We start from the raw sequence: 25,263 nt of genomic DNA on the forward strand, positions 1-25,263 counted from the left end.
GTGCCAGTTCACTCCAGTCTGGGCAAAAGAGTGAGACTTTGCCTCAAAAAAAAAAAAAAAGAAAAAAAAGTAAGATCGATAAACCTGATTTCATGGAAAGAAAAACTTCTGTTCTTCAAAAGACACAATCATCAAAATAAAGGAAGAACAAAAGAAAACAAAGGAAGTATATATTCAGGGCAACTTGCATTTATGCTTCTGAGTTGCAGTCCTCAAGTTGGGCCCAAATAAAGTCTCTACTTATTAAAAAAGAAAAGAAAAAGAGAAGCCAAAGGCTGGGAATATAAATACATACATACATACATACTTATAGGCCTAATGTTAAAAAAGTTCTCAAAACTAAAAAAGATAAACTTATTTTTTAAATGGGCAAAAACCTTGAACAAACAATCCACAGGAAGTATCAGGGATTGATACATTTTCCTATGAATAGGCCAAAGAGGTAATATATTAGGCTTTGCATGCCATATGGTCTCATTACTTAACTCTGCTGTTAGGCATAAAAGCCACATAGACCATATATAAATGAATGGGTGTGGCTGTGTCCTAATAAAACTATTTACAAATATAGGTGATGAGCCAGATTTGGCTTGGGGTTTGCAGTCTGTGAACTCCTGAAGAAGATAAAAGAATAGCCAAAAAGCCCATGAAAAAATACTCAACACGTTAGTCATCAGGAAACACAAATGAAAATCTCAATTAGATATTAGTACATACTCATTAGAATGGCAAAAATGTAAAAGAGTGATCAAAAACTTAGAAGGCTGGTGAAGCATAAACACCTTCAATTTTAAGAAGAGCTGGGGTTCCTATTGGTTCCAGAGACCCTGCTTATAGCCAGCAAAAATGGTCTTTGACAACAGCCTTCTAGACATATTTGCCTTTAAGGCCTGTTCCTGGCAGGCCTCCATAGGCTCCAAGATAATGGAACAAGAGAGGAAACAAATCTTTAATTATAGCTTCTGTTTCTTCACTGGAACCACGACTTATTTCTGTACTCCTCAGTCATTCAAAATTTGACAAAATTCTCCACTACTCTATTAAAAACAATTCTTCAACAAACCCAATGACTGCAAATAAAAAAATACACAAATATTGTTGTATGAATTGACATTTAAATTGAACAAAAAATTGTGCAGGCATTCTGGAAAATAGTCTGGCAGTTCCTTAAAAAGTTAAAAACAGAGTTACCATATGGCCCAGCAATTCCACTTTCAGGCATATATCCAAGAGAACTGAAAGCATATGTTCACAAAAGAACTTATATATGAATGCTAATAGCAACATTATTAATAATAGTCAAAAAGTCAAAACAATCCAAATGTCTATCAATTTTAGAATGGGATATATCCATATCGTCAAGTATTATTCATCCACAAAAAGGAATGCACTTCTGATACATGCTATAACATGGATGAAACTTAAGAAACATTACGTTAAATGAAAAAAGCCAATCGCAAAAGGCCACAGATATTATTCCATTTGTATAAAATGTCTGGAACAGGCAAATACATAGAGACAGAAAACAGGTTAGTCGTCGTCAAGGGAGGGGGAAGAGAGAAACAAGGAGTGGCTGTATTGGGTACAGTGTTTCCTTTTGGGGTGATAAAATGTTCTAGATTTAATAGTAGTGATGATTGTAAAAACCACTGAATTGTATACTTTAAATGGGTGAATTGGCTGGGTGTGGTGGCTCACAGCTCTAATTCCAGCACTTTGGGAAGCTGACACGGACAGAACTTTGGGAAGGTGACTACTGGAGCTCAGGAGTTCCAGACCAGCCTGGACAACGTAGCAAAACCCTGTCTCTACAAAAAAATACAAAAACTGGCCAGGTGCGGTGGCTCACGCCTGTAATCTCAGCACTTTGGGAGGCCAAGGTGGGCAGATCACGAGGTCAGGAGATCGAGACCATCCTGGCCAACATAGTGAAACCCTGTCTCTACTAAAATACAAAAAATTAGCTGGGCATGGTGGCGCACGCCTGTAGTCCCAACTACTTAGGAGGTTGAGGCAGGAGAATCACTTGAACCCAGGAGGTGGAGGTTGCAGTGAGCTGAGATCGTGCCACTGCACTCCAGCCTGGTGACGGAGCAAGACTCCGTCTCAAAAAACAAACAAACAAAAAACAACAAAAACTTAGCTGGGGTGGTGGTGTGTGCCTGTAGTCCCAACTACTAGGGAGGCTGAGATAGGAGGATCGCTGGAGCCCAGGAGGTCGAGGCAGAGTCAGTCAAGATTGCATCACTGTACTCCAGCCTGGGCACAGAGTAAGACCCTGTCTCAAAAAAAAAAAAAAAAAAAAAAAAAAAAAGTAAATTTTACGGTATGTGGATGATATCTTAATTTTTTTAAAAAAACTAGGTGCTATGGAGCACACCTATAGTCCCAGCTACTCAGGAGGCTGAGGCAGGAGAACCCAAAAGCTTGAATCTAGCCTGGGAAACAGTGAGATCCCTTCTCTTAAAAGGAAGAAAGAAAAAGAAAAATATAAAACCTTACTTAGTGGCTGGGCACAGTGGCTCATGCCTACAATTCCAGCACTTTGGAAGGCCAAGGCAGGCAGATCACTTGAAGTCAAGAGTTCGAGACCAGCCTGGCCAACAGGGTGAAACCCCGTCTCTACCAAAAAATACAAAAATTAGCCAGGCATGGTGGTATGCGCCTGTAGTCCCAGCTACTTGAGAGGCTGTGGTGGCAGACTTGCTTGAATCCAGAAGGCGGAGATTGCAGTGAGCGGAGATAGTGCGACCGCACTACAGCTTGGGTAACAGCTTCTGTCCGTGTCAGCTTCCCAAAGTGCTGGAATTAGCGCTATGAGCCACCACACCCAGCCAATTCACCCATTTAAAGTATACAATTCAGTGGTTTTTACAATCATCACTACTATTAAATCTGTCTCAAAAAAACCCCAAAGAAAACTCACCTTACCAAAACCCTGTACTACTCCCGATTTCATTTTTCCCCTAGTCATCGATCATATGCACATATGTAAATTTGAATTTCCCTTTGTCATCAATCCAAAATCATTTTTCCAGCTGGTACACAATCATAACTATGTCATTTTATCTTCTATGGATATAAAAGCTTCCACAAATAGACTATAATTTTAATATTGTTGAATAAATTATTTTCATTTTCCCAATATTAAAAATGTATTTCCATTACTAGACTGAAGCACATAACTTCCTTCTCTTTTCATAGTATTTACTTAAGGTAAATTCCCAGGGGTGGAATTACTGAGGTAAATGATATACAATAATTCATGTGACTTTTGAAACACAATGTCAAACTGTTTGGCAGTCCTGATGCAAATTTATATCATCAACAGAAAAGCCTGACTAAACCAGACCCACTTCACCATTAAGTCATCAATATAAAGTGTCACTATTTTAACATTTAATATATTATAAATGAGAATAGGATAAATACAATAAATGTTAATTTTTTTTTCAGTTAGACGAATCTATTTCTGGAATCTGTTCCACTGACAAAATTATATGCTTATGATTTTATAATATTAATAAATGCTTACATTTGGTAATGTTAGATGTTCTTTCCTTATCTTTTTTAGGCTATTTTCTTATTTAGTATGTCATTTTCTCTACACATTTTAGAATACAATTGACAAGGTATAACCCCTGGAATTTCTAAGGGGTTTGAATATTCAGAATTTTCTAGAAAGTGCTCCCAATGAGTCCCCCACAGAAGAGGGACCATTCTATGTTCTTTCCCAGTATCTCATGCATATCTATCACATAATATGTATCACACCGGGTTCTGGAAAATTAAATGAAATGGCCATCTTTTATCTCTGTATATCCTAAGTTATGGCATGTAATAGTGTATGAAAAAAACGTAAGTTGATTTCTTCAATAAATAGTGCTGGAAAACTAAATACCCACATGCAAGAGAATAAGACTAGACTCCTCTCATCATACCCCCCCAAAAAAGGTTAAAAATGGAGTAGACTTAAATGTAAGATCTAGGACTATAAAATGACTAGAAGAAAACAGGGGAAATGCCTCATGACATTGGTCCAGGCAAGGATTTTTTGGGTAAGACCTCAAAAGCACAAGCAACAAAAGCAAAAACAGACAAATGGGAGTGCATCAAACTAAAAAGCTCTGCACAACAAAGGAAACAATCAACACAGCAAAGGGACAACCCACTGAGTGGGAGAAAATATTTGCAAACTTGGCATCTGACAAGAGTTAATATCCAGAATATATAAGAAACTCTAACAATTTAACAGCAACAAAACATTTTTTTTTCTGATTAAATAATGAACAGAAAACTTGAATAGACATTTCTCAAAAGAAGACATACGAATGGTCAATAGGCATATGAAAAAATGCTCAACAGGGCTGGGCGTGGTGGCTCACGTCTACAATCCCAGCACTTTGGAAGGCCAAAGGTCAGGAGTTCAAGACCAGCCTAGCCAACATGGTGAAACCGTGCCTCTACTAAAAATACAAAATTAGCCAGGCGTGTTGGTATGTGCCTGTAATCCTAGCTACTCAGGAGGCTGAGGCAGGAGAATCACTTGAACCCGGGAGGTGGAGGTTGCGGTGAGCCGTGATGGCGCCATTGCACTCCAACCTGGACAACAAGAGCAAAACTTCATCTCAAAAAAAAAAAAAGAAAAGAAAAAAGAAAAAATGCTCAACATCACTATGATTATGGAAAGGCCAATCAAAACGACAATGAGATATCATCTCACTCCAGTTAGAATAGCTACTATCAAAAAAGACAGAAAGTAACGAATGATGGTGAGGACGTGGAGAAAGGGATACTCATGTATTGTTGGTGGGAATGTAAATTAGTACAATCATTATGGTCAATAGTATGGAGGTTCTTCACAAAAATTAAAAGTAGAACTACCATATGATCCAGCAATCTCACTACTTGTTATATAGTCATGCACCAGGTAACAACATTTCCATCAATGACAGACCGCATATACAACAGTGGTCCCATAAGATTATAATAAGGTTGAAAAACTCCTATCGCCTAGTGGCTGTAGTGTTGTAATGTGGTAGTGCAATGCATTATTCTATGTTTGTGGCGATGCTGATGGAAACAAACCTGCACTGCCAGTATAGCACATACAATTATGTATGATACATAATACTTGAAAATGATAATAAACAACTATGTTACTGGTTTACAATTTACTATATTATACTTTTTCTTTTTATTTTAGAGTGTAGTCTTTCTATTTATTAAAACAAAGTTAACTGTACAACAGCCTCAGGCAGGTCCTCAGGAGGTATTCCAGAAGGCACTGTTATCATAGGAGATGACAGCTCCATGTGTGTGACTGACCCTAAGACCTTCCAGTGGGACAAGATGTGGAGGTGGAAGACAGTGATAGTGATGATCCTGACCCCGTGTAGGCTTAGGTTAATGTGTGTGTTTGTGTCTCAGTTTTTAACAAAAATGTTTAAAAAGTTAAAAACATTTGAAAATAGAAAAAAGCTTATAGAATAGGGATACAAAAAATATTTTTGCATACCTGTAAAATGTGTTTGTGTTTTAAGTGTTATTACAAAAGATTCAAAAAGTTAAAAAAAAATTAAAAGTTTATAAAGTAAAAAAAGTTAAAGTAAGCTAAGGTTAATTTATTATTAAAGAACAACATTGTTTTGTAAATTTAGTGTAGTCTTCTAAGTGTACAGTGTTTATAAAGTCTACAGTAGTATATGGTAATGTCCTAGGCCTTCACATTCACTCACCACTTACTCACTGCCTCACCCAGAGCAACTTCTAGTCCTGTAAGCTCTATCCATAACTGCTCTATATAGGTATATATCTTTTATCTTTTATACTGTTATTTCATCTTTTATACTGCTATCTTTTAACTTTTACACTGTTATTTTTATGTACTTTTTCTATGTTTAGATACACTTAGATATGCAAATTCTTACCATTGTGTTATAATCGTCTTCATTGTGTTACAACAGTATTCAGTATAGTAACATGCTATATAGGTTTGTAGCCTAGAAGCAATAGGCTATACCCTAAGCCTAGGTGTATAGTAGGCTATACCATTTAGGCTTGTGTCATTACACTCTATGATGTTTGCACAAGGATGAAATTGCCTGAGGACACATTTCTCAAAATACATCCCCATCATTAGTAGTAATGCATGACTGTATATTCAAAGGAAATAAAATCAGTATGTCAATGAGATACCGATACTCTGTTTATCACAGCACTATTCACAATAGCCAAGATGTGGAATCAACCTAAGCACTCATCAACAAATCAATAGATTTTAAAAAATGTATATATACACAATGGAATACTATTTACAATAAAAAAGAATGAAATCCTGCCAACTGTGACAACATAGATGAACCTGGAGGACATTATGTTAAATGAAATAAGCCAGGCACAGAAGGACAAATATTATACTGCATGATCTCACTCATATAGAATCTAAAGAAAGTAGATCTCATACAAGCAGAGCAGAATAGTGGTTAACAAAGATTAGGGAAGGTAGCAGGGAGGGAAGATGGGGAGAGGTTGGTCAATGGGTACTATGGTACAGACAGGAGGAATAAATTCTGGTGTTCTATTGTACAGTTGGGTGAATACAGTTAACACCAATGAATTGTATATTTCAAAATAGCCCGAAGAGAGGACTCACCACACACAAAAAAACACAAGTTTGAGATGATGGATATGCTAATTACCCTGATTTGATCCTTACACAATGTATACATGTATCTAAACATCACATTGTACTCTAAAAATATGTGCATTATGTGTTAATTAGAAATAAAATTTACAAAGTAAGCTGAATCAATAAATGAATACATCAAAGATACCACTTACATGAGTCAAACAAGCAATTATTTTCGGTACTATATTATGAGCTATGGGAAAAACAAAGAAAGCAGAAAACAAAGGCTTGCCTCTCAGGGAATCTAGAAACTAAAAGAGGAATTAAAGAGAGCCTACTAATAAACAATTTTGGAAACTATGTAGAATTATAACTGAACAAGGATTATATAATTAATACTTTTATGAATGTAAAAAAGAGCACAAGAAGAATGAATGCAGTAGGAGGTGTGAAGGTCTCTCGGAACTTGAGATGGCACTAAGGCACTAAGAGGATTTGGATAAGTGGGAAACAAAAGTAGGTCTACTGGGTAAAAACATGAGCAAAGGCATGAGGTGGAAACTAGCATGATATACAGGAGTCATGGACCTATCCATTCTACAAACAGACTCAACTATTTCTGCCCAAAAAGTTTATTCTATGCAGCAAATAATTAAAATATATTTTTACCTGGAGTTCTCCAAGTTTCTTAGATGTTGATGAAACAATGGTAAAAAATCCATTGATTTGATGGGTTGGAGAAAGTTGAGCTAGTCCATTGATCTGAACTCTACCAATTGGAAGATGGTCAAGTTTGGTGATTACTTCCAGCACCAGCACAGCCATATCTAATCAGAAACAATTACAACACGGATATTTTTCATTTACTTTTATTTTCTTTTTTAAGAAGTGCGTAGACGGGTATATGCAGAAAAGCTTTTTAACTTGAAAAAAATATTTTATGTTGGGTAACACCATTGCATTGGTGAAAGTGAGGGAAATTAGTTACTTTAATATGTTGCTAATAGGATGGCTAACCAGAAAGCAATTTAGTAATAACATAAAAAAGTAGAAAAGCACATATCCTTTTTCCATGAAATTCTACTCTGTTTTTTTCTTTTTTTCTTGAGACAGGGTCCCTCTGTCACCCAGGCTGGAGTACACTGGCACAATCATAGTTCACTGCAACCTCGAACTCCTGGACTCAAGTGATCCTCCTGTCCTAGTCTCACAAGTAGCTGAGACTAGAGGCACACACCACCATACTGGGTAATTTTTTTTATTTTTATAGAGACAAGGTCTCACTGTGTTGCCCAGGCTGGTCTCAAACTCCTGGCCTCAAGTGATCCCTCTGACCTTGGCCTCCCAAAGTGCTGGGATTACAAGTATGAGCCACCAAGGCAAGCCTACTCCTTAAACTTTATTTTACAAACTGTAAATTGATCTATGTACCAGAATATTAAATAAGCTGCATTTTTTTTTACAACAGCAAAATGGTGAAAAATAAAGTAATAAAAAGAATATAAGTAGCTCTATCTATACCGATACGGAACAACATCCAAGATGAATTGCTAAGTAGAAAAAAAGTGCTAACTATATATATATATAATTTGTGTAAATAAAAGGAATTATGCAAAGAAGCTTTTATTAGTATAGAATATATTTTATAAGTAAATATATTCCTGTGTAAAGACACACAAGAGACTGGTAACCTTTCATACCTTTAAAATGTTTTACCATGTGCATGTATTTCCTAATAAAAAAAGTGATACAACTGATAGAAAATACAACTAATTTAAAAACTACAACAGAGATAACAATTAACTATCTGGGCAAAGTAATTTAACTTAAATTATTTTAATTTCAAATAATCACTTATCATACCATTCTGGGCATAGAGGAGTATGAACCCAAGATCAAAAGAACAATAAAGATTTAGAGAAGAACGACAAATACCACACACTGAGGAAAAAATAAATCAACTGAACAAAAATATTTAGCATAGCAAGTATTTGATAAGAAAAATACCCTTAAAAGAGTATTGTTAAATGTATTTGCCGAGAACTCAGGCTTTGGTTTTGACACACAGAGCAACAAATCTCAGTTTTCATTCTCATCATTTCTAGTTTTGAAATGGACAAAGGATTGCCCTTGCATAGCTGCACGGGTTGGTCTCTGCCTCCCAGGAATATCTAATTGCATTCTCTTGGGTTATATCTGGAGCACTGAGCTATTGAGAGCACTTGGAACCAAGAAAAATGAAAATAAACTTTTCGACTATCGTCTTTAACTAGTCACTTAAGACTAGTACCTTCATGCCCAGAGGAGAAGAAATATAATGTATGCATATGGAATCTAAGATCATTTCAGAACAGTTTAACTTCTGAGTATTTTCTTAACCAAAGTTGAGAAAATGGTTCGTTTTCACCCTTTGTTCAATACTGTAGTGAAAAGCATGTAGGAATTATTATTAGAAGACCCGTGATTGTGTTCTGACTGCAATATTCACAAGCTATTTCTGTATAAGCCATCATTGCCTGTAAAGTAGGCTCATAACATTTGCATCACTGCTGTGTGAGGAACTGGGGTTACTGCAAGCAGAACACTATTACAGTGTCTTCCCACATGGTAGTTGCTGAATGGCTGTTAAATGACTTTAGGCAAATTACTTGACATATCATAGTCCCTGTGTAACATCTTGATATGGTTTGGCTGTGTCCCCACCCAAATCTCATCTTGAATTGTAACTCCCATAATCCCCACATGTCATGGGAGACCAGGGGGAGATAACTGAATCACAAGGGGGGTTCTCCCCATCCTGTTTTCATGATAGTGGGTTAGTTCTCATGAGCTCTGACGGTTTTATAAGGGGCTTCCCGCTTTGCTGGGCACTCATTTTTCTCTCCTGCTGCCATGTGAAGGACGTGTTTGCTTCCCCTTCTGCCATGATTGTAGGTTTCCTGAGGCCTCCCTAGCCATGTGGAACTGTGAGTCAATTAAACATCTTTCCTTTACAAATTACCCAGTTTCAGCTAAGTCTTTATAGCAGCATGAGAATGGACTAATACACTACTCATGGGGTTATCTGAAAGTCATATGAGCAAATAAATATAAAAGTGCTTTGTAGACTATAAAATGGTATACACATGTAGAATAAGGGAAATGGACTAACATTTATTCATTGGGTATTTACTAACAGCCAGGCTCTTCCACATCTCGTTAATTCTCTTAACAACCCTATGATACAGGTGTTTCTGTCTTCATTTGGGGATAAAAGAGGCCCTGCAACATCATGTATATTCCTAAGTTCACGCAGCTTTAAATTGACAGAACTGGGCTAAAACTCATTTCTATCCAATTATAAGTCCACTACACTTAATTATAAGTCCACTACACTATTCATCACTTCTAGGACAAAAAGCTTAATTCTTAATAGACTTCTGACCTTTATACTTCATTTGTTGTGGAATTAGAACCCCTATTGTTCAGCACTATTCCTACTCCCATTTGTCTTTCACATTCCAACTAACTGAATCCTATCTGATCAAAGAGAGGTAAAAATCATGTAGTGCAGCCATAATTTTCTCAGTTTCTACTCTAGTCGTTCCATGCTCCAAATATTTACATGGCTGCTATTTTCTGCAACAGAACAAAGGGTAAAGGAAGAAAGATGTAAGAGTATGAGGCATATTTCAGAATCCTATAATCCTTCTATTTTCTAAGGCAGTATAATATAATAGAAGTATTAATAATTTTGGAGTTAAGTGCCTCCCTGAATTTAGGGTTGGTGCCAGGGTAACCTTGGGTTAATCACTTTTAACTCTTTGAACCTCAAATTCATCATTCAGAAAATCAGGATAATACCCACTGCAAATGTACAGGGCCTCAGAGCATGCTTTCTAGTGCTCTGCAGAGGCTTCATCTTATTTCTCCTATTGTATTTTCACTTTCTGTAAACAAAAAGTTATGAAGATTTAAAATGTAAAGGTTTTCTCATTAATTAAACAGAAATCTGTACTTAACATGTTTTTGCAGTTGCCTTAACTTCTGTTTAGAATAAGGTAAAATAGATATGAAGAAAGTGGTCAGGCATGGTGGCTTGCCTGTAATCCCAGCACTTTGGGAAGCCAAGGCAGGAGGATTGCTTGAGTAGAGAAGTTTGACACCAGCCTGGGCAACAACAGTGAGACCTCATCTCCACAAAAAATATAAAAATTAGCTGAATGTCGTGGCATCTGCTTATATTCCCAGCTACTCAGGAGGCTGAGGTGGGAAGATTGCTTGAACCCAGGAGGTTGAGGCTACAGTGAACTGTGCTCGCATCACTGCACTCCAGCCTGGCTGACGGAGACAGACCTTTTCTCAAAAATAAAATAAAATAGATACAAAGAAATAAATAAAATGATTTTACACATCAAATAAGATGATAGACTTGAAAGTATCTCAAAAACTGTAAGATGCGATACATTTCCCCTTCTTTTTAAAATTGTTATTTTTATCTGAGGAACTCACATAATCGTTCTTACTACCGCTCTCCAGCCTAGAAAAAAAGAGCAATCCCATTTCATTTCAAATGTTAATACTGGTACAGCCTATATATTTTACTCATTTGTAAATCTCTTCATACAGTAGTGACTTCTCCTTTTTTGACTCATACAGTATCCTAATTACAAGGTTATTTTATACTTGTCAATATCTTGAGTGTAATAAAAACGGCTTGAGAAAAAAATATAGTGCATGCTAATATGTGACAACATATTCATTACTTTTTGCATTTTATATTATTTTAAGTTAAATATGTACACAAAAGAGTAAATAAAATAATAATAATAACGTGAGTATCTACCACACAGGTTAAGAAATAGCACACTTTTTCCAAGTTTTTGGTTAGAGCACACACTTTTGTGAACTGATGTCTTATCTCTTCATTTTCAGTTGTTTTCTTTCTTTTTTAGAAACAGGGTCTCACTGTGTCACCCAGGCTGGAGTACAGCGGCACGAACACGGCTCAACACAGCCTTGACTTCCTGAGCTCAAGTGATTTCTCTCACCTCAGCCTCCCAAGTAGCTAGGCCTACAGGTGTGCACCACCATGCCCAGCTAATTTAAAAAAAAAATTTTTTTTTTGTAGAAACAGGGTTTTGCTATGCATGTGGAATGTAATTTTTTTGTAGAAACAGGGTTTTTCCCAGGCCGGTCTCGAACTCTTGGCCTCAAGTGATCTTCCTGCCTCAGCCTCCCAAAGTGTTGAGATTACAGGCGTGAGCCACCACATTCAGTCTCTTATCGCTTCATTTTCTAAAAAACATGTCATGTCAGCCAGGTGTGGTGGCTCACGCCTGTAATCCCAGAATTTCGGGAGGCCAAGGCGAGCAGATCATGAGGTCAGGAGATCGAGACCATCCTGGCTAACACGGTGAAACACCATCTCTACTAAAAACACAAAAAATTAGCCGAGTGTGGTGGCAGGAGCCTGTAGTCCCAGCTACTCGGGAGGCTGAGGCAGGAGAATGGCCTGAACCCGGGAGGCGGAGCTTGCAGTGAGACAAGAGTGCACCACTGCACTCCAGCCTGGGCCAGAGCAAGACTCTGTTTCAAAATAACAACAACAACAACAACAAAACCATGTCATGTTTACAGTTGGACTGTCACTTATAAGGTTCACCTCATGTGTCTCCTGTTGAAATTCTACCTTTTCCATGGCCTTCTTTCTTAACTAGAATCATGAAATTTGGGTGCTGGCACATTTGATGTTTAACTCTTTCAATTTACTGGTGGGAAAATTAAGGCCCAAGAAGATGAAACGGCTTGCTCAAAGTCAAACAGCCAGAGCATAGAGTAGAAGCAGGATTCTGGCTTCCTAATAAGATTAGTCCTTATTAACTTCCTAGAATATTCATATGATATTACTATATGTATCAAGTAATCAGACACTGTCTGGCATTGCTCACTACTGTTTCATGTATGTCAGTTTTGTTTTCAACTAATCTTTAAGTTCCTTTTGGGCAGGGAATACATCTTAAATCTCTGTACACACTGCCTGAGTCTTAATATTTTTGTAAGACTTGTACCTACAATGTGTCAGCTACTAGACCAATCACTTTACAAACATTTTTTTCATTTAGTATTTACAATAATTCCTGACAAATAAGTGCCATTTTTCCCAATTAACTAATAGGAAACTGGGGCCCCAAGATGCTAAGGAACCTCTCAGCATCACCTAACAATCTAGTCCTGAAACCAGAGTTCAAACTCTAGACTGTCTAGACTTCAACCCGTTCAACCAGGTTGCTTCTTTGTGAAAATACCTAGAAAATGGAAGGGCAACTACATGATCCCATTTTACAGATGGGGAAACAGGAATCAGAAATGGGAAGAGACTTTCCCAAAATCACATAGTTGGTAACACCAATGTAAATGTTCGGATGCCAAATCCAATGCACCAGTATACCATAAGATGTTCAAACAAAAGTCTGACCTGTTGATTACCATGTTAATAAATTCCTTGTCTCTTATTAAATTTCTAATCACTCCTCATTTGTTACATTACATAAAAATACTACCTGAGGATTTCAGTTTTAAGTTTACAGTACCAAGATTATTTATGAGTATCTTTTAATCGCATTTATTGCATTTAACCTACTATTAATAACTAAACTTTTTGTGAAGTTAGAGTTCTGTATCATTCTGATTAATTTTTTGGATTTTTTGTAAACCCCACAATGCCTTAAACAATGTCTAACATGTGCTAAATATATTTTTTGAATGACTGAATTACAGCATTTGTTCTTTACATGTTGATGTTTCAAAAATTTTTTCTCGAGGGAATGTAAGTTACTCAAGGACAAGTTAATCTTTAACTCACCCCTGGCTCTCCAATATTCTGAGCCCAACAATGTTTACATGATAAATGCTCGAATTTTATTGACTTGAACTGAACTGATTTGATAAATAACCCCATTACCCAAAACGTATTTATGTGAAAGCTTGACCTGACTGAAGAAATAACATAGTACACTCAGAATACTTTCCTTGTACAAAAATGAAGACATCTTGGCCTCTGGTTCCCTACAGAGGGATGCTTTCCATCTCTGAACATCTGTAATACTAACTCCCTAAACCATTCGTTTGGCATTTAGTATGTATTAGCTTGTACTATTGGTAAATTTTACATCTATATCCTCTTTCCTTGAGTATAACGTAAACCCCAGAGTTGAGACTACAGTTATTGCCTAAAAAAGCATGGTGTAGTGAAAAGAGCATGAGTTTTGGTGACAGACAGAAGTGGGTTCAAATCCTAATTCAGTCATTTATCAACTTTGTGACCTCAGAAAGTATTCATTTCATCTCTCCAAACTTGTTTCATTGTCTATAAAACAGAGACAATACCTATCTTTCAGGGTTATTGTAAGGATTAGAAGTAATACATTTCAAAACTGCTGGCACACAGTAACACTCAATAAATTTACAAAGAAAAATCTCTACTATAAAAACTCTTTGACTCTTCAATAATTAAGAATGCCCATATATGCTAGGTACACAATAACACTTATTGCTGACAATATAACCACATGCTTTGTATTATGTCTGCAGGTGCAATGATAAAACAATAACATACCTGTTAGATAAGAGGTAAACTGTTTTGGACCACAACGAATAGCATAACGTGTAGTTGTTCTCACAGCTTTTGGTTCAGTCTGCAATGCATCCCTGGGACAAAAGAGGGTTCCATCTGATGTTTCTCCCCACCATCTCACTCGGACCAGTACACAAGTGGGAGGCTTTGCAATCTTCCATATGACTCTATTAATAGTAAGTTTTAGAAAACAGCGTAGCTGGCCTTCAACCAGAGGTGGCAGGCTTGTAGATGGAGAAATGTCACTTAAACCTGTAGAGGAATCCAAGAAAATGGAATCAAAATTTAGACTAAATATAGAAAACATATAATACGCTTTTTGAATGAAAACAAACAAAACACTTTAGTCTTAAGTTCAGCAATTCATCATCATTTAGAAAAAAGGTTTATCCTACCCATTATTCTAACACATGAGAAGTAACTATCAAATCAGACCACAGAATAATCTACCTGGTCATGTAAGTCACCCTGATAACTAATTAGTATTTAAGGTTTGATTTGAGTTACTGTAAGTAAAGAACATACCAACAAAGACACACTAATATAAACTTTTCTTTAATTGAGTTACTATTTGAAAAATAGAAATATCAGAAGTAGTTGAAATTTTTCTAAGTATGGTTGAAATTTTTACAAGTACAGTTGTTTTAATTTTTGCAACATCTATGGTTTTTAAGATATGTAATCTTTAACTCTTTTTTTTTTTTTAAAAATCACTAACTATAAAACAGTAACAACTCCCTTCACTCACAAACGATTTAGACTATATCATACAACTCAGCATTTCAATGAAGAACATCTTAAATTGTCTGTAACTTTTCTTTCCTGCCAAGACCACACAGTCAGTGAGGACACAGACTATCTAATCTTCAGATTCCGCCACTATTTTTAACACAGTGCTGGGTCCATATATTTATTGGCTTTAGTATTTATTGGATTTCATAAAGACATTAAAGTGTAAACAAAGCAATTAATCATGACTTTCTATAAAATTTTCCTTTAATGACCCTGATTATCTTCCATTCATAGTACATTTTCAAGAAGACTTGGAGGAAATTTAAGAAACCATTCATACATTATGTATACCTTTTTTTTCTTTGACTTTTCTTTGAGGAGTGGTTATGCCTCAAAGAAGAAAATATATGGAATGTATCAGGACTAATTATTTGGACTTCTAATGCAAACATCCCCTCTGCCCTCCATAGTGGAGAAAAGACCCACCATAATCCTTACGGATAGTTTCAACATAAAAATTATACACGATTGTGTATATATTTCTACTATTGAAATGGTATAGCAAAAAAAGTATATTCTGTTCTATACTATACTATTTCTACTTTGACTTTCCGCTTATCAACCAAACATGCTTAACTGGTTTGACACAGGGAGCACTAGTATGCTTCAGTCTCAGATCCTCCTATCTTTCGTGGCAGGAAAGTCACTACCTCAAAACTGCCTTAGTAATCTTTAAACAGCTTGGATAAGAGTAATTCCCAGATTGTAGCTTCAGTCCTCAACCTAATGGCCTAATGTCCTATCACTGCTCCAAACCAATACTTCTTTTCTCACTAAACTGCCTACGATGCAAAAAGGCAGGTTCACCCACTGTCCTTTTTCCCTTCGAGGCAGTCTTGTAGAGATTCAATATCCAGTTTCCTGATCTGCCCTCGGTCCCCAGTTTGACTGTTCTCACTGCAGCTAACATCCCCTACTCGGTGAGCCTGTGTCTCCTCGAGGTGTTAACCTGATAAGGACTCTCTGCTGTACACTCTTTCACGATCTCAGGTCCTTCAGGAGAACCTCATGCCCTTACCCCCACTTCAATCCTATCACACTTGTCATTCCCCACTCTTCCCCGCTCTATACTCTACAATTATTTTTTCCCCAACTCCTGCTCATAGCCAGTCCTTCATGCTTCATTCATTCAACAAACATTTACCGAGTCCTGCTTTGTACTAATCCTTGGTCATTCAGTAATGTATAAAACGTGATTCTTGTCCACAATCACACAAGAAATGATATCATCCCTTTGCCAATTTATGTTTCTTCCTGTCCCTGCGGACCTCTAAAGCTACTCGCACACATACATTTCACTTCGTTATCAAAACCAATCCTATTATTGTTTGCTCTTCTCCTCTACAGTCATCCCACCGGTAACCTCCATCTCATTAATCACCACTTTGTGGCCCCTACCCCAGCCCCTAATTCCTTTCTATTCTCTGGAGGGCCAACTGCCCTTCCTTTTAACCTTCTGGTCCCCTGGCTATTTCCCTTCTTACGTCCCTTTTCTTGTTTATCCAGCGGGGGTGGGGGTCTCCCTAAAATTCCTTACACCCTGCTCCCCTGTTAACGCTTTCCTCAATCTTTGATCGCTCGGGTTACCTCTTTTTTTGCGCCCACGGCTGCCCCCAGGCCCTTGGCCTTTACGTTGCTTCATGATGAGCCCGAGCTCTTCTTCATCAGCACAACTCTGTCTCCACCACCTAAGCAGCCGCCTCCCGCCATCCCTCCCCACGGCGCCTGCGTTCCCCGGCAACCGGCGCCGCTGGGCAGCCTGGGAGGCAGGGAAAAGCCACTCTTCCTCTAACAGTCTCCGGAAAACAGTGGGAAGAGAAGGCGCCAAGACGCCTTCCCGCCAATAGACTACAATACCCAGGATGCTTTGCTACAATACCTCTGCGGGGTTGGCTGGGGGCGCCTCCGGCTGCGCAAGCGCATACGGATACGCCCGTTGAGGACTCCATTGCCCAGGGTGCATTGCCCTGAAGACGGCTCCTCTTTCCGGTGAAAGTTGTCGGGTTTCCAGTTGGGAGTCTGCGGAGTTCGCAGACTCTGTTACCCAGCTTCCTTTGTGTGAGGGCTGTTGCGCACTTCCGGTGGAAGTGCTGAAGCGAGTGGGTGGAGTTTGCAGAGCCGGTGGGCGGTAGGCGGTGCTACCGGTAGCTGGGTGCTGTCCAAAGGCGACTGGGCGTCGTTAGGGGAGCGAGTCGTGACCGGTTGGGCCACACTCAACGTGGGACGAAGGTTCGCCTACTGTTTGACTACGTGCGTGCAGCCTTTCCTTGATGTCGGCCCTCGAAAAGAGCATGCACCTCGGCCGCCTTCCCTCTCGCCCACCTCTACCCGGCAGTGGGGGCAGTCAGAGCGGAGCCAAGATGCGAATGGGGTACGTGACCCATACTCCTACCTAGGGGCCAGGCCCCGGCCATTGGAGAATGGTGGCTCTGAGCGTTCAGAGAGGCACGGGGAAGGAGTCTACCGATAGGAGAAGATGTTGGCGGCGGCCTGGAGATATTTAGATGGAGTAGAAGGCAGATTGGGGAACTAGGGGAGGCGCCAAGTCAATAGAAACTGGAGGAAAAATAATGTTGTTGGAGGGAGAGGGGAATGAGGCAAAGGTTGGGGAAGCTGAGAGACTAACATAACTGAGAATCACCTCCAGAATGAAGGAGGTTTAGAAAAAGGTGACAAAGGTGGAGGAAAATCGGCCAGGGAAGGTGGAGGGAAATGGGGAATGACCGAGAGAAAAGTTGAGGGGAATTGAGGCAACAACTAAGAAAAGGTTTGGGAGGAGTGGATATTGTAAAAGTTCTAATATGTATACTGTGAGAACTAGATAGTAGAAAAGCTTAGGGAGTTGGACAGGGTTGGAGAACGAAAGAGGAGCACTAGGAAGCAGACGATTCTAGATAATTCCCAGAGGTCTAAAGACAGAGTCAGGGAATGAGAGGTGAGATTAGGCCTCTTAAGGGAGAATGAGAAAGTTTGGGGAGTAGGCCTAAGGTAAGGTGGAGAATATAGCCATGAAGATTGTTAAGGGTAATAGGAATGTGCTGAGAAGCTGGACAGGATAAGGGAGAGAGAAGAAGGAGAGGACTGAAGAATTTGCAAAGTGACCATAGGCTCTAAAGATTGAGAAATAACTATAAATGCGGTTTGGTGAATGGAAGTGCTGCAGTTGTAAGGTCTGGGAAGCTTAGAGGAAGATTTGGGCAATCAGTTTTTGCGGGGCTAATAGATCTGAGGGAAGCAATGTACTGGCCTAAGACTTTGAATTAGTGAAGCATTGGGAGTTAGGGAAACAGTTTGCTGGAAAGAGAGGAGAGCCATGTTGAAGAGATAGGCTTTGGAATTTTAGATCATTAAATGGCTTGTGCCAGGTTAGGGGATACTTGGGCCGAGGACAAAGAATGAGGTGAACATGGGATAATTGCTGGAAAGTGGAGACAATTGAATAGGCATTTGGTTTTGAGGGGATATTTGTAGTTTCAGACAGGATTCTGGGAATTAGTGACTGTAAAGAGAAAAGGAGTAGGAAGGATACTTAGGTATGAGGACTCAAGAGTATATTTGGGATTCTAGAGATGAATTGATAAATATTCTTTGAAAAAGGACTACAGAAGAGAAACCTTAGGTTCTGAAGAAGTAATGTGTGTAAAAACTTACCAAAAGAAGCGAGAATAGGAGATGCAGTACTGTGACAGTAAGTCCTAGGGATGAAAAGAAAGGAGAATCCTATAAAACAGTGGGGTAAAGGAATGGGAAGAACAATTGGAAAAACCAGGGAAGGAAACTAAGAATTGAAGTGGAGACCTGCTGTGATATACAGTAGAAAAAGGAGAAAACCTTAGCAGGGGGAGATAGAGAGATGGACGCACAATAGAGGAGGTAGAAGGCTACATAGAAGGTAAAGTGAAGATTATTTTGACTTTGGAAGATCGAAAAGTTGGACTATAACATGAATAAAGAGAATTTGGAAACTGACCCATAACATTATTTGGGAAAATTAACCTGGAGTTTAATATTAATGTAACATTAATTGTTATATATCTTCATTGCTGCCTTTCTTAAACTACAATTTGATCTTTCAGTATACCAGCACTCTTCTATACAAATACATAAGAAAATCAGATTTTTAATAATTATACATTCTTTAGATAAGTTTAATTAGGGCTCAGCTTCTCATTTTGTCAAAACAAGTTCTCTGAAGATTGAAGAACTGGGTGAAAATACTGAGAGAAAATAAAAGGAAAATCTGCTGATTAGAAGATTGTATAATTGTTAGTAATTCATCGTTTTTATTTTGTATTACTTTTCATTTTATTTTTTTTAGAGACAGGGTCTCGCTGTGTTGCCCAGGCTGGAGTGCAGTGGCACAATCTTGGCTCACTGCAACTTCTATCTCCTGGGTTCAAGTGATTCATGTGCCTCAGCCTCCCAAGCAGCTGGGATTACCGGCGTGCACCACCATGCCCGGCTAATTTTTGTATTTTTAGTAGAGATGGGATTTCACCATGTTGGCCAGGCTGGTCTTGAACTCCTGGCCTCAAGTGATTTGCCCCACTTGGCTTCCCAAAGTACTGGGATTATAGGATTGAGCTACCATGCCTGGACAACTTACCTTTTTAAATAGATGCTTTGGTCTTCTTGGTTTAGGGTAACTGCTTATCCTGGAAAAGAAAGTTCTTTAGAAAGGCCTTTCTGTATGGTAGTATTGTGAAGAAAATTCACAAAAATATGGTAGTATTGGTGAATATTTGTGTGGTCCTCAAATGGCTTATTTTCCCGTATTTTTCTTTTCTACTTTATTGGTACATAAGCAGGCTTCATCTAAGTCTCATGGTAGTAATAATGCAGATTCTCTTTCTCCTTAGAATCATAAAGCTGAAAGAGAGCATAGACATGGATCATTTCACCACTTCATCATGTAGTTGAGGAACTGAATATTCAGAGAGTTCTGTATTCTGTAAGGGAATGTATTAATAAATGAGGGAACTGAGACTCAAATATTCCTAAAGCACCCTAGAAGCTTAGCGGTGGGGCTGTTAAGGACTAGGACTTGGGTCTCTTGACTGTGAGACCCATTGTGTATTTTGAAGTCATAATTGTCATCTGGGAATACTTAATTTGAGTTGTGTATCTTACTCCTTTGCATATAATATAGGATTCAGTCTTTTTCTTCAGTCAGTTGTAATTTATGAAGTCTCACACCAATTTCAAAGCATTCTTTATGTCTCCTTATACTTGCTTTTTTCTTAACTTCTATTCTTCCACTCTATCTGTTACTCACAAGTTAGTCCTGTTCCCTTGATAGTCTCTTGTGTGGCTTACTCTTTCAACTATTTTTCATGAACATTTCACTAAACATTATTTAGGCATGTTTGCATATTCAGGGTGCATATTCTGAGTTGGTGAGTTTTCATAATTCAGTTTTTCAGATTAGATTTAGTAATTCCAAAGTATCGTTGGATAATTTAATAATAGCAATTTTTAAAGTAAGTACTGTGTGCCAGACATTGTAATGGTAACTTTATGTCATTTAATGTGTGCACAGACCTGCAAGGTGAATATTTTCCTGCATTATGGGTAAAGACATTCAGAGATTAAAAGTCACCCAACTAGTATGTACCAGAATCAGGATTCAATCTAAGTTTAGTCTCTAGAATCCATTCGCTTTTCAGTACACCAATATTTTCTCCTGGGTAAGGCCTGAAATCCTGGTGTCACTGTTCCTTTTAATAGATGCCAATGGATGTTGCCAAAAACATAGTGGTTTTGAACTTTATTCAAGCTTTTAGAGCTACTCTGACTAAAGTAGATTTGAGATCCCTATTTGTTTTGCACCCCTGGTGTGCTTGAGAGAAGTATCTTTTGAAAGTCACTGCTTTCGTATATACTATTACTATTAGAGGAACTATAAAATATTAAATCCATTCATTATTCAACATGTTTTTGGTTTATCAATAGTTGTACTTTTCGGCCAGGTGTAGTGGCTCATGCCTGTAATCCCAGCACTTTGGGAGGCCAAGGCAGGCGGATCACCTGCGGTCGGGAGTTCAAGACCAGCTTGACCAACATAGAGAAACGCTATCTCTACTAAAAATACAAAATTAGCTGATGTGGTGGCACATGCCTGTAATCCCAGCTACTTGGGAGGCTGAGGCAGGAAAATTGCTCGAACCCGGGAGGCGGAGGTTGCGGTGAGCCGAGATCGCGCCATTGCACTCCAGCCTGGGCAACAAGAGCGAAACTCCATCTCAAAAAAAAAAAAAACAAAACAGCTTTTCTATAATTATCTCTTACATTCCTTTTTCTTTTTCTTTTGTAAGAGATAGGGTCTTGCTGTGTTGCCCAAGCTGAAGTATAGTGGCTTTTCACAGGTGTGATCTTGGTGCATTACAGCCTCAAACTCGGGGGCTCAAGCAGTCTTCCCACCTCATCCTCTTGAGTAGGTAGGACTGAGGATGTATGCTAGCATACCCACTTCTGTAGTGACTTAACTGACATGTATATAGTCATCCCTTTTTATATTCTATGAGGTAAACTAGGGCAGGAGTTAATATTTTAATAAATGAAAAAACTGAAGTGTTCACTGACTTGCCTAAGATCACAGAATCATTACATGGCAGGAACAGCATTCAAACCCAGGACTTCATATTTTTGGTCTATTGTTCTTTTTATGGCGTGCATTGAAGGGTTTGGTATTTGAAGTGACATAGATCTAAGTTTGAAGCCCAACTTAGGTATTTACATTGGTCAAGTCATTCAGCTTCTCATCGTCTGTTTTCTTATCTCTAAAATGAGAATACTTCTGCTTACCTTAGAGTGCTGTGAGAATAAGATAATACATAAAAAGCGCTTATAGTTCCTGACACATAAGCTCTTAAGGAATGATAGCTAGTAGATAATTATAGATTGAGAACTGTGAAGAAGGTTCATAGTTTATATGGAAGCTCTCCTTTCAATTTCTTATGTTATCAGCTTTTTTGTCCCCATGAGCTGTATGTTTATTCATATCTGATAGATAGTGTTTCATCCATCTTCTTAAATTTATTATGGTTATCGGGCCTCTTAGGAAGGCTTTAATGAGCTATTCACACAGATGGGGAAGTAAAGGGCAAAGTGAAGTGATTTGCTCAAGGTCACAGATTGAGTTACTAAAATAATCAAATCCCAGTATTTCTGGGTTTTTTAATATTTTCATTAGATTTTTTAAAAATTAAGTTACAATTTATATGCTATAGAATTCATTCTTTTAAAAGTACAATTCAGTGATTTTTAGTATGTTCACTCGGTTGTACAGTTGTCACCACTAATTGCAGAACATTTTCATCCTCCCATAAACTCCTTACTCATTAGCATCCTCCCTTCCCCCCAGCATGTATTGCTTCTGGCTCTTGAGTCACAGAGAGGCTTTTCCTTTTTTCAGGTTATAAAGGAATCATTTATATTTTTTCCTGGTGCCTGTATGATGTCTTTTTTTTTTTTTTTTTTGAGATAGAGTCTTGCTCTGTCACCCAGACTGGAGTGCAGTGGCGTGATTTCGGCCTGCTATAACCTCTACTTCCTGGGTTCAGGCGATTCTCCTGCTTCAGCCTCCTGAGTAGCTGGGATTACAGGCATGCACCACCACACCTAGCTAATTTTTGTATTTTTAGTTGATACGGGGTTTCATTATTTTGGCCAGGCTGGTCTTGAACTCCTGGCCTCAGGTAATCCACCCACCTCAGCCTCCCAAAATGCTGGGATTACAGGCGTAAGCCACCGCGCCTGGCCATTTTTTTTTTTAATCCATTTGAAGTTTATCTTGATACGCAAAGTGAGGAACAGAAGAAATTTTATTTTTATGCAAAGGCTATGTAGTTGTTTTAACATCATTTATTACATTTTTTAGTCCTTTACCCATTATGTAAATTTCACTACAATAAAGAAATAGTCCTGGCCAGGCTCAGTAGTCCATGCCTGTAATCCCAGCACTTTGGGAGGCTGAGGTGTGTGGACCGCTTGAGCTTGGGAGTTGGAGACCATCCTGGACAACATGGTGAAACCCCTTCTCTACAAAAATCACAAAAATTTAGCTGGGTGTGGTGGTGTGTGCCTGTAGTCCCAGCTACTCGGGAGGATCATTTGAGTCCAGGAAGCAAAGGTTGCAGTAAGCCAAGATCATGCCACTGCACTACAGCCTGGGACGCAGAGTGAGACTTGGTCTCAAAAAAAAAAAAAAAATTCTTCTTCCTCAGTGATTAAAATGACACCTTTGTCATATGCCAAATTTCTATATAGATCTGGGTCTGTGGAGTTTCTTTCATGTGCCACTACTGTACTTTTAATTAGAGGCTTTATTAATATGTTTTGATGGATGGTACAGGTTGTTTCCCCCTCATTCATTTTTAGGATTTTCCTCGTTCCTCTTGTTTCTTTCCTCACAAATAAACTTTCTAATCCCATAGCCTAGTGCCAGAAAAAAATTCTGGCAGTATTTTTATTGGGATTACTAAATACAAACATTAATTTAGAATAAACATTTTTATGATGTCGAATGTTCCTTGAAGAAATATGGTATCTTTCAATTTGTGTGAATCCCTTTTGAAGGAAATATATTTCAGATTCCAAGTATTGACCTAAATTATATTCAATCTAATGTTACTTAAATTCCATAGTACTCTTAAATAATTGTAAAACTCAATAGATTTACTGTTTAAATACAATTAAATCTGCAAAAATCCCCAAATCAGCAACATTATATTGATGTGAAATAATCTAATTTGCTGTTACCAGTTTACTGTAGTTTAAACTACAAGGACATTTATTATTGATAGGATGTTCCAGGGTTCATTCAATTGCTAAACAATTTCATTCAGGATCCAGGCTTTTTGCATCCTTTCTTTTGCCATCCTTAGAATGGTGGCTTTTCCTTCTCTTGCTTGTCATCTTATGGTTGCAGGATGGCTGCTGCCACTCTGCTTCTATCTTATCTTTACAAATAAAAAGAAACAGGGGCCAAAGTCCTTTCCTAGCTAAGCTTGTCTTTTAATTTTTTCCCAGAAATGCAAGCTCCCCAGCAGATTTTTCCCTTAAGTCTTTTCGTCCAGAACTGTTTGCATAACCATCCTAAAAGCAATCACTGGCAGTAGGGAATGGGATTAACTATGATTGGTTTAGACCAATTTTGGTTCATTCCCTTGGACTGTAGGAGAGACAAGAAGAGATCTCCACTAGCTGCTTAAACAAAAGCATCACAATTTTGTTAGGGAAGAAAGAGTGGGAAGTGGGCAGGTAATGTCTGAAATGGAGAATAAACAGCATCTGCCCCAAATCCTGAGGTTAACAAGTAGAGAAGCCTAATCTTCTGATTTCAACTTCCCTACTGTTTTCATTGCAGTGTAAGTATAGGAAGTAATAATCCCACCCCCAACTCCCCTGCCCCTTATTGCCAGATTTGAGCCCCTTGACATTCATTTCAGAACTTCTGAGTAAAAGTCCATTTTTCCACTGTTACTTATTGCCAGCAGATCCATTTCTTCTTGTATCTTCAGAATTGGGTAGTTTGCTCTTTTGTTTTATTTTAAACCTAATGAGGCTTCCTTGTTATGCTACTTGATGTCAGATTTGAGAAAACTTCTCTAGTTGTTTGGAAAAAGACTTTTTCCTTCAAACTATGAAATAGTTTTTTGTTTTGTTTTGTTTTTATTTTTTTTTTTAAGAGAAGGAACGTTTAATTAATAGTTCCATTAAGAGGGTGGCCACACACTTAGATACTCTTCAAATACAACATTGGTTACCAGTTTCAGGTACCTTCTACCAATATATTTTGAAGATTGAATAAGAGATTATATTGAAAATTCCAATCATTTCAAACCACACCAGAAGACTGAAGTTGTTTACTTATCAGTCCTTTTCCTGTATGCTTCTGTGTGTGTTTCTGGCCATGGACTTTTTCCAGGTTTAAGTGGACATCCTCTCTGCCACTAACAAGTTGTATGACTCCGGTCAGTTATTTTTCTCTTCCTGGGCCTCATTATCATGGAAAGAAAGAACACTTCGGCACCTGACATACTTGTTTAAATCCAAGCTCCCCAGCCTGGGCAACATAGCAAAAACTTGTCTCTACTAAAACAAAACAAAACAATCAGGCATGGTGGTGCACACCTGTTAGTCCCAGCTACTTGAGAGACTGAGATGGGAGAATCACTTGAGCCTGGGAGTTTGAGGTTGCAGTGTGCTGTGATCGTGCCACTGC

General features: G+C 38.3%; 2 protein-coding genes across 14 annotated transcripts in view; one reads left to right on the forward strand and one right to left on the reverse strand.

The window, feature by feature from the left end:
• Window positions 1-16,890, reverse strand: part of C2CD3 (C2 domain containing 3 centriole elongation regulator) — a 155,202-nt gene extending 138,312 nt beyond the window's left edge. For all 7 annotated transcript variants that reach the window (XR_013404127.1, XR_013404125.1, XR_013404124.1 and 4 more), the window contains exons 1-3: window positions 16,626-16,890; window positions 14,229-14,498; window positions 7,301-7,458 (exon numbers count right to left, since the gene is read on the reverse strand). Coding sequence is in view for 3 of the 7 variants with exons in the window: in XM_077963779.1 (XP_077819905.1) it covers window positions 7,301-7,458; window positions 14,229-14,498; window positions 16,626-16,680 (483 nt within the window). In the remaining 4 variants the exon portion in view is untranslated. The remainder of the gene's footprint in view (window positions 1-7,300; window positions 7,459-14,228; window positions 14,499-16,625) is intronic.
• Window positions 16,891-17,165: 275 nt separating this feature from the next.
• Window positions 17,166-25,263, forward strand: part of PPME1 (protein phosphatase methylesterase 1) — a 90,645-nt gene continuing 82,547 nt past the window's right edge. For 5 of the 7 annotated variants that reach the window (XM_077961368.1, XM_077961367.1, XM_077961366.1 and 2 more), the window contains exon 1: window positions 17,166-17,409. Coding sequence is in view for 5 of the 7 variants with exons in the window: in XM_077961367.1 (XP_077817493.1) it covers window positions 17,309-17,409 (101 nt within the window). In the remaining 2 variants the exon portion in view is untranslated. 7 annotated transcript variants of the gene reach the window in all.

The sequence above is a fragment of the Macaca mulatta genome, chromosome 14, assembly GCF_049350105.2.
Source record: "Macaca mulatta isolate MMU2019108-1 chromosome 14, T2T-MMU8v2.0, whole genome shotgun sequence".
NCBI classification, from domain to species: Eukaryota; Metazoa; Chordata; class Mammalia; order Primates; family Cercopithecidae; genus Macaca; species Macaca mulatta.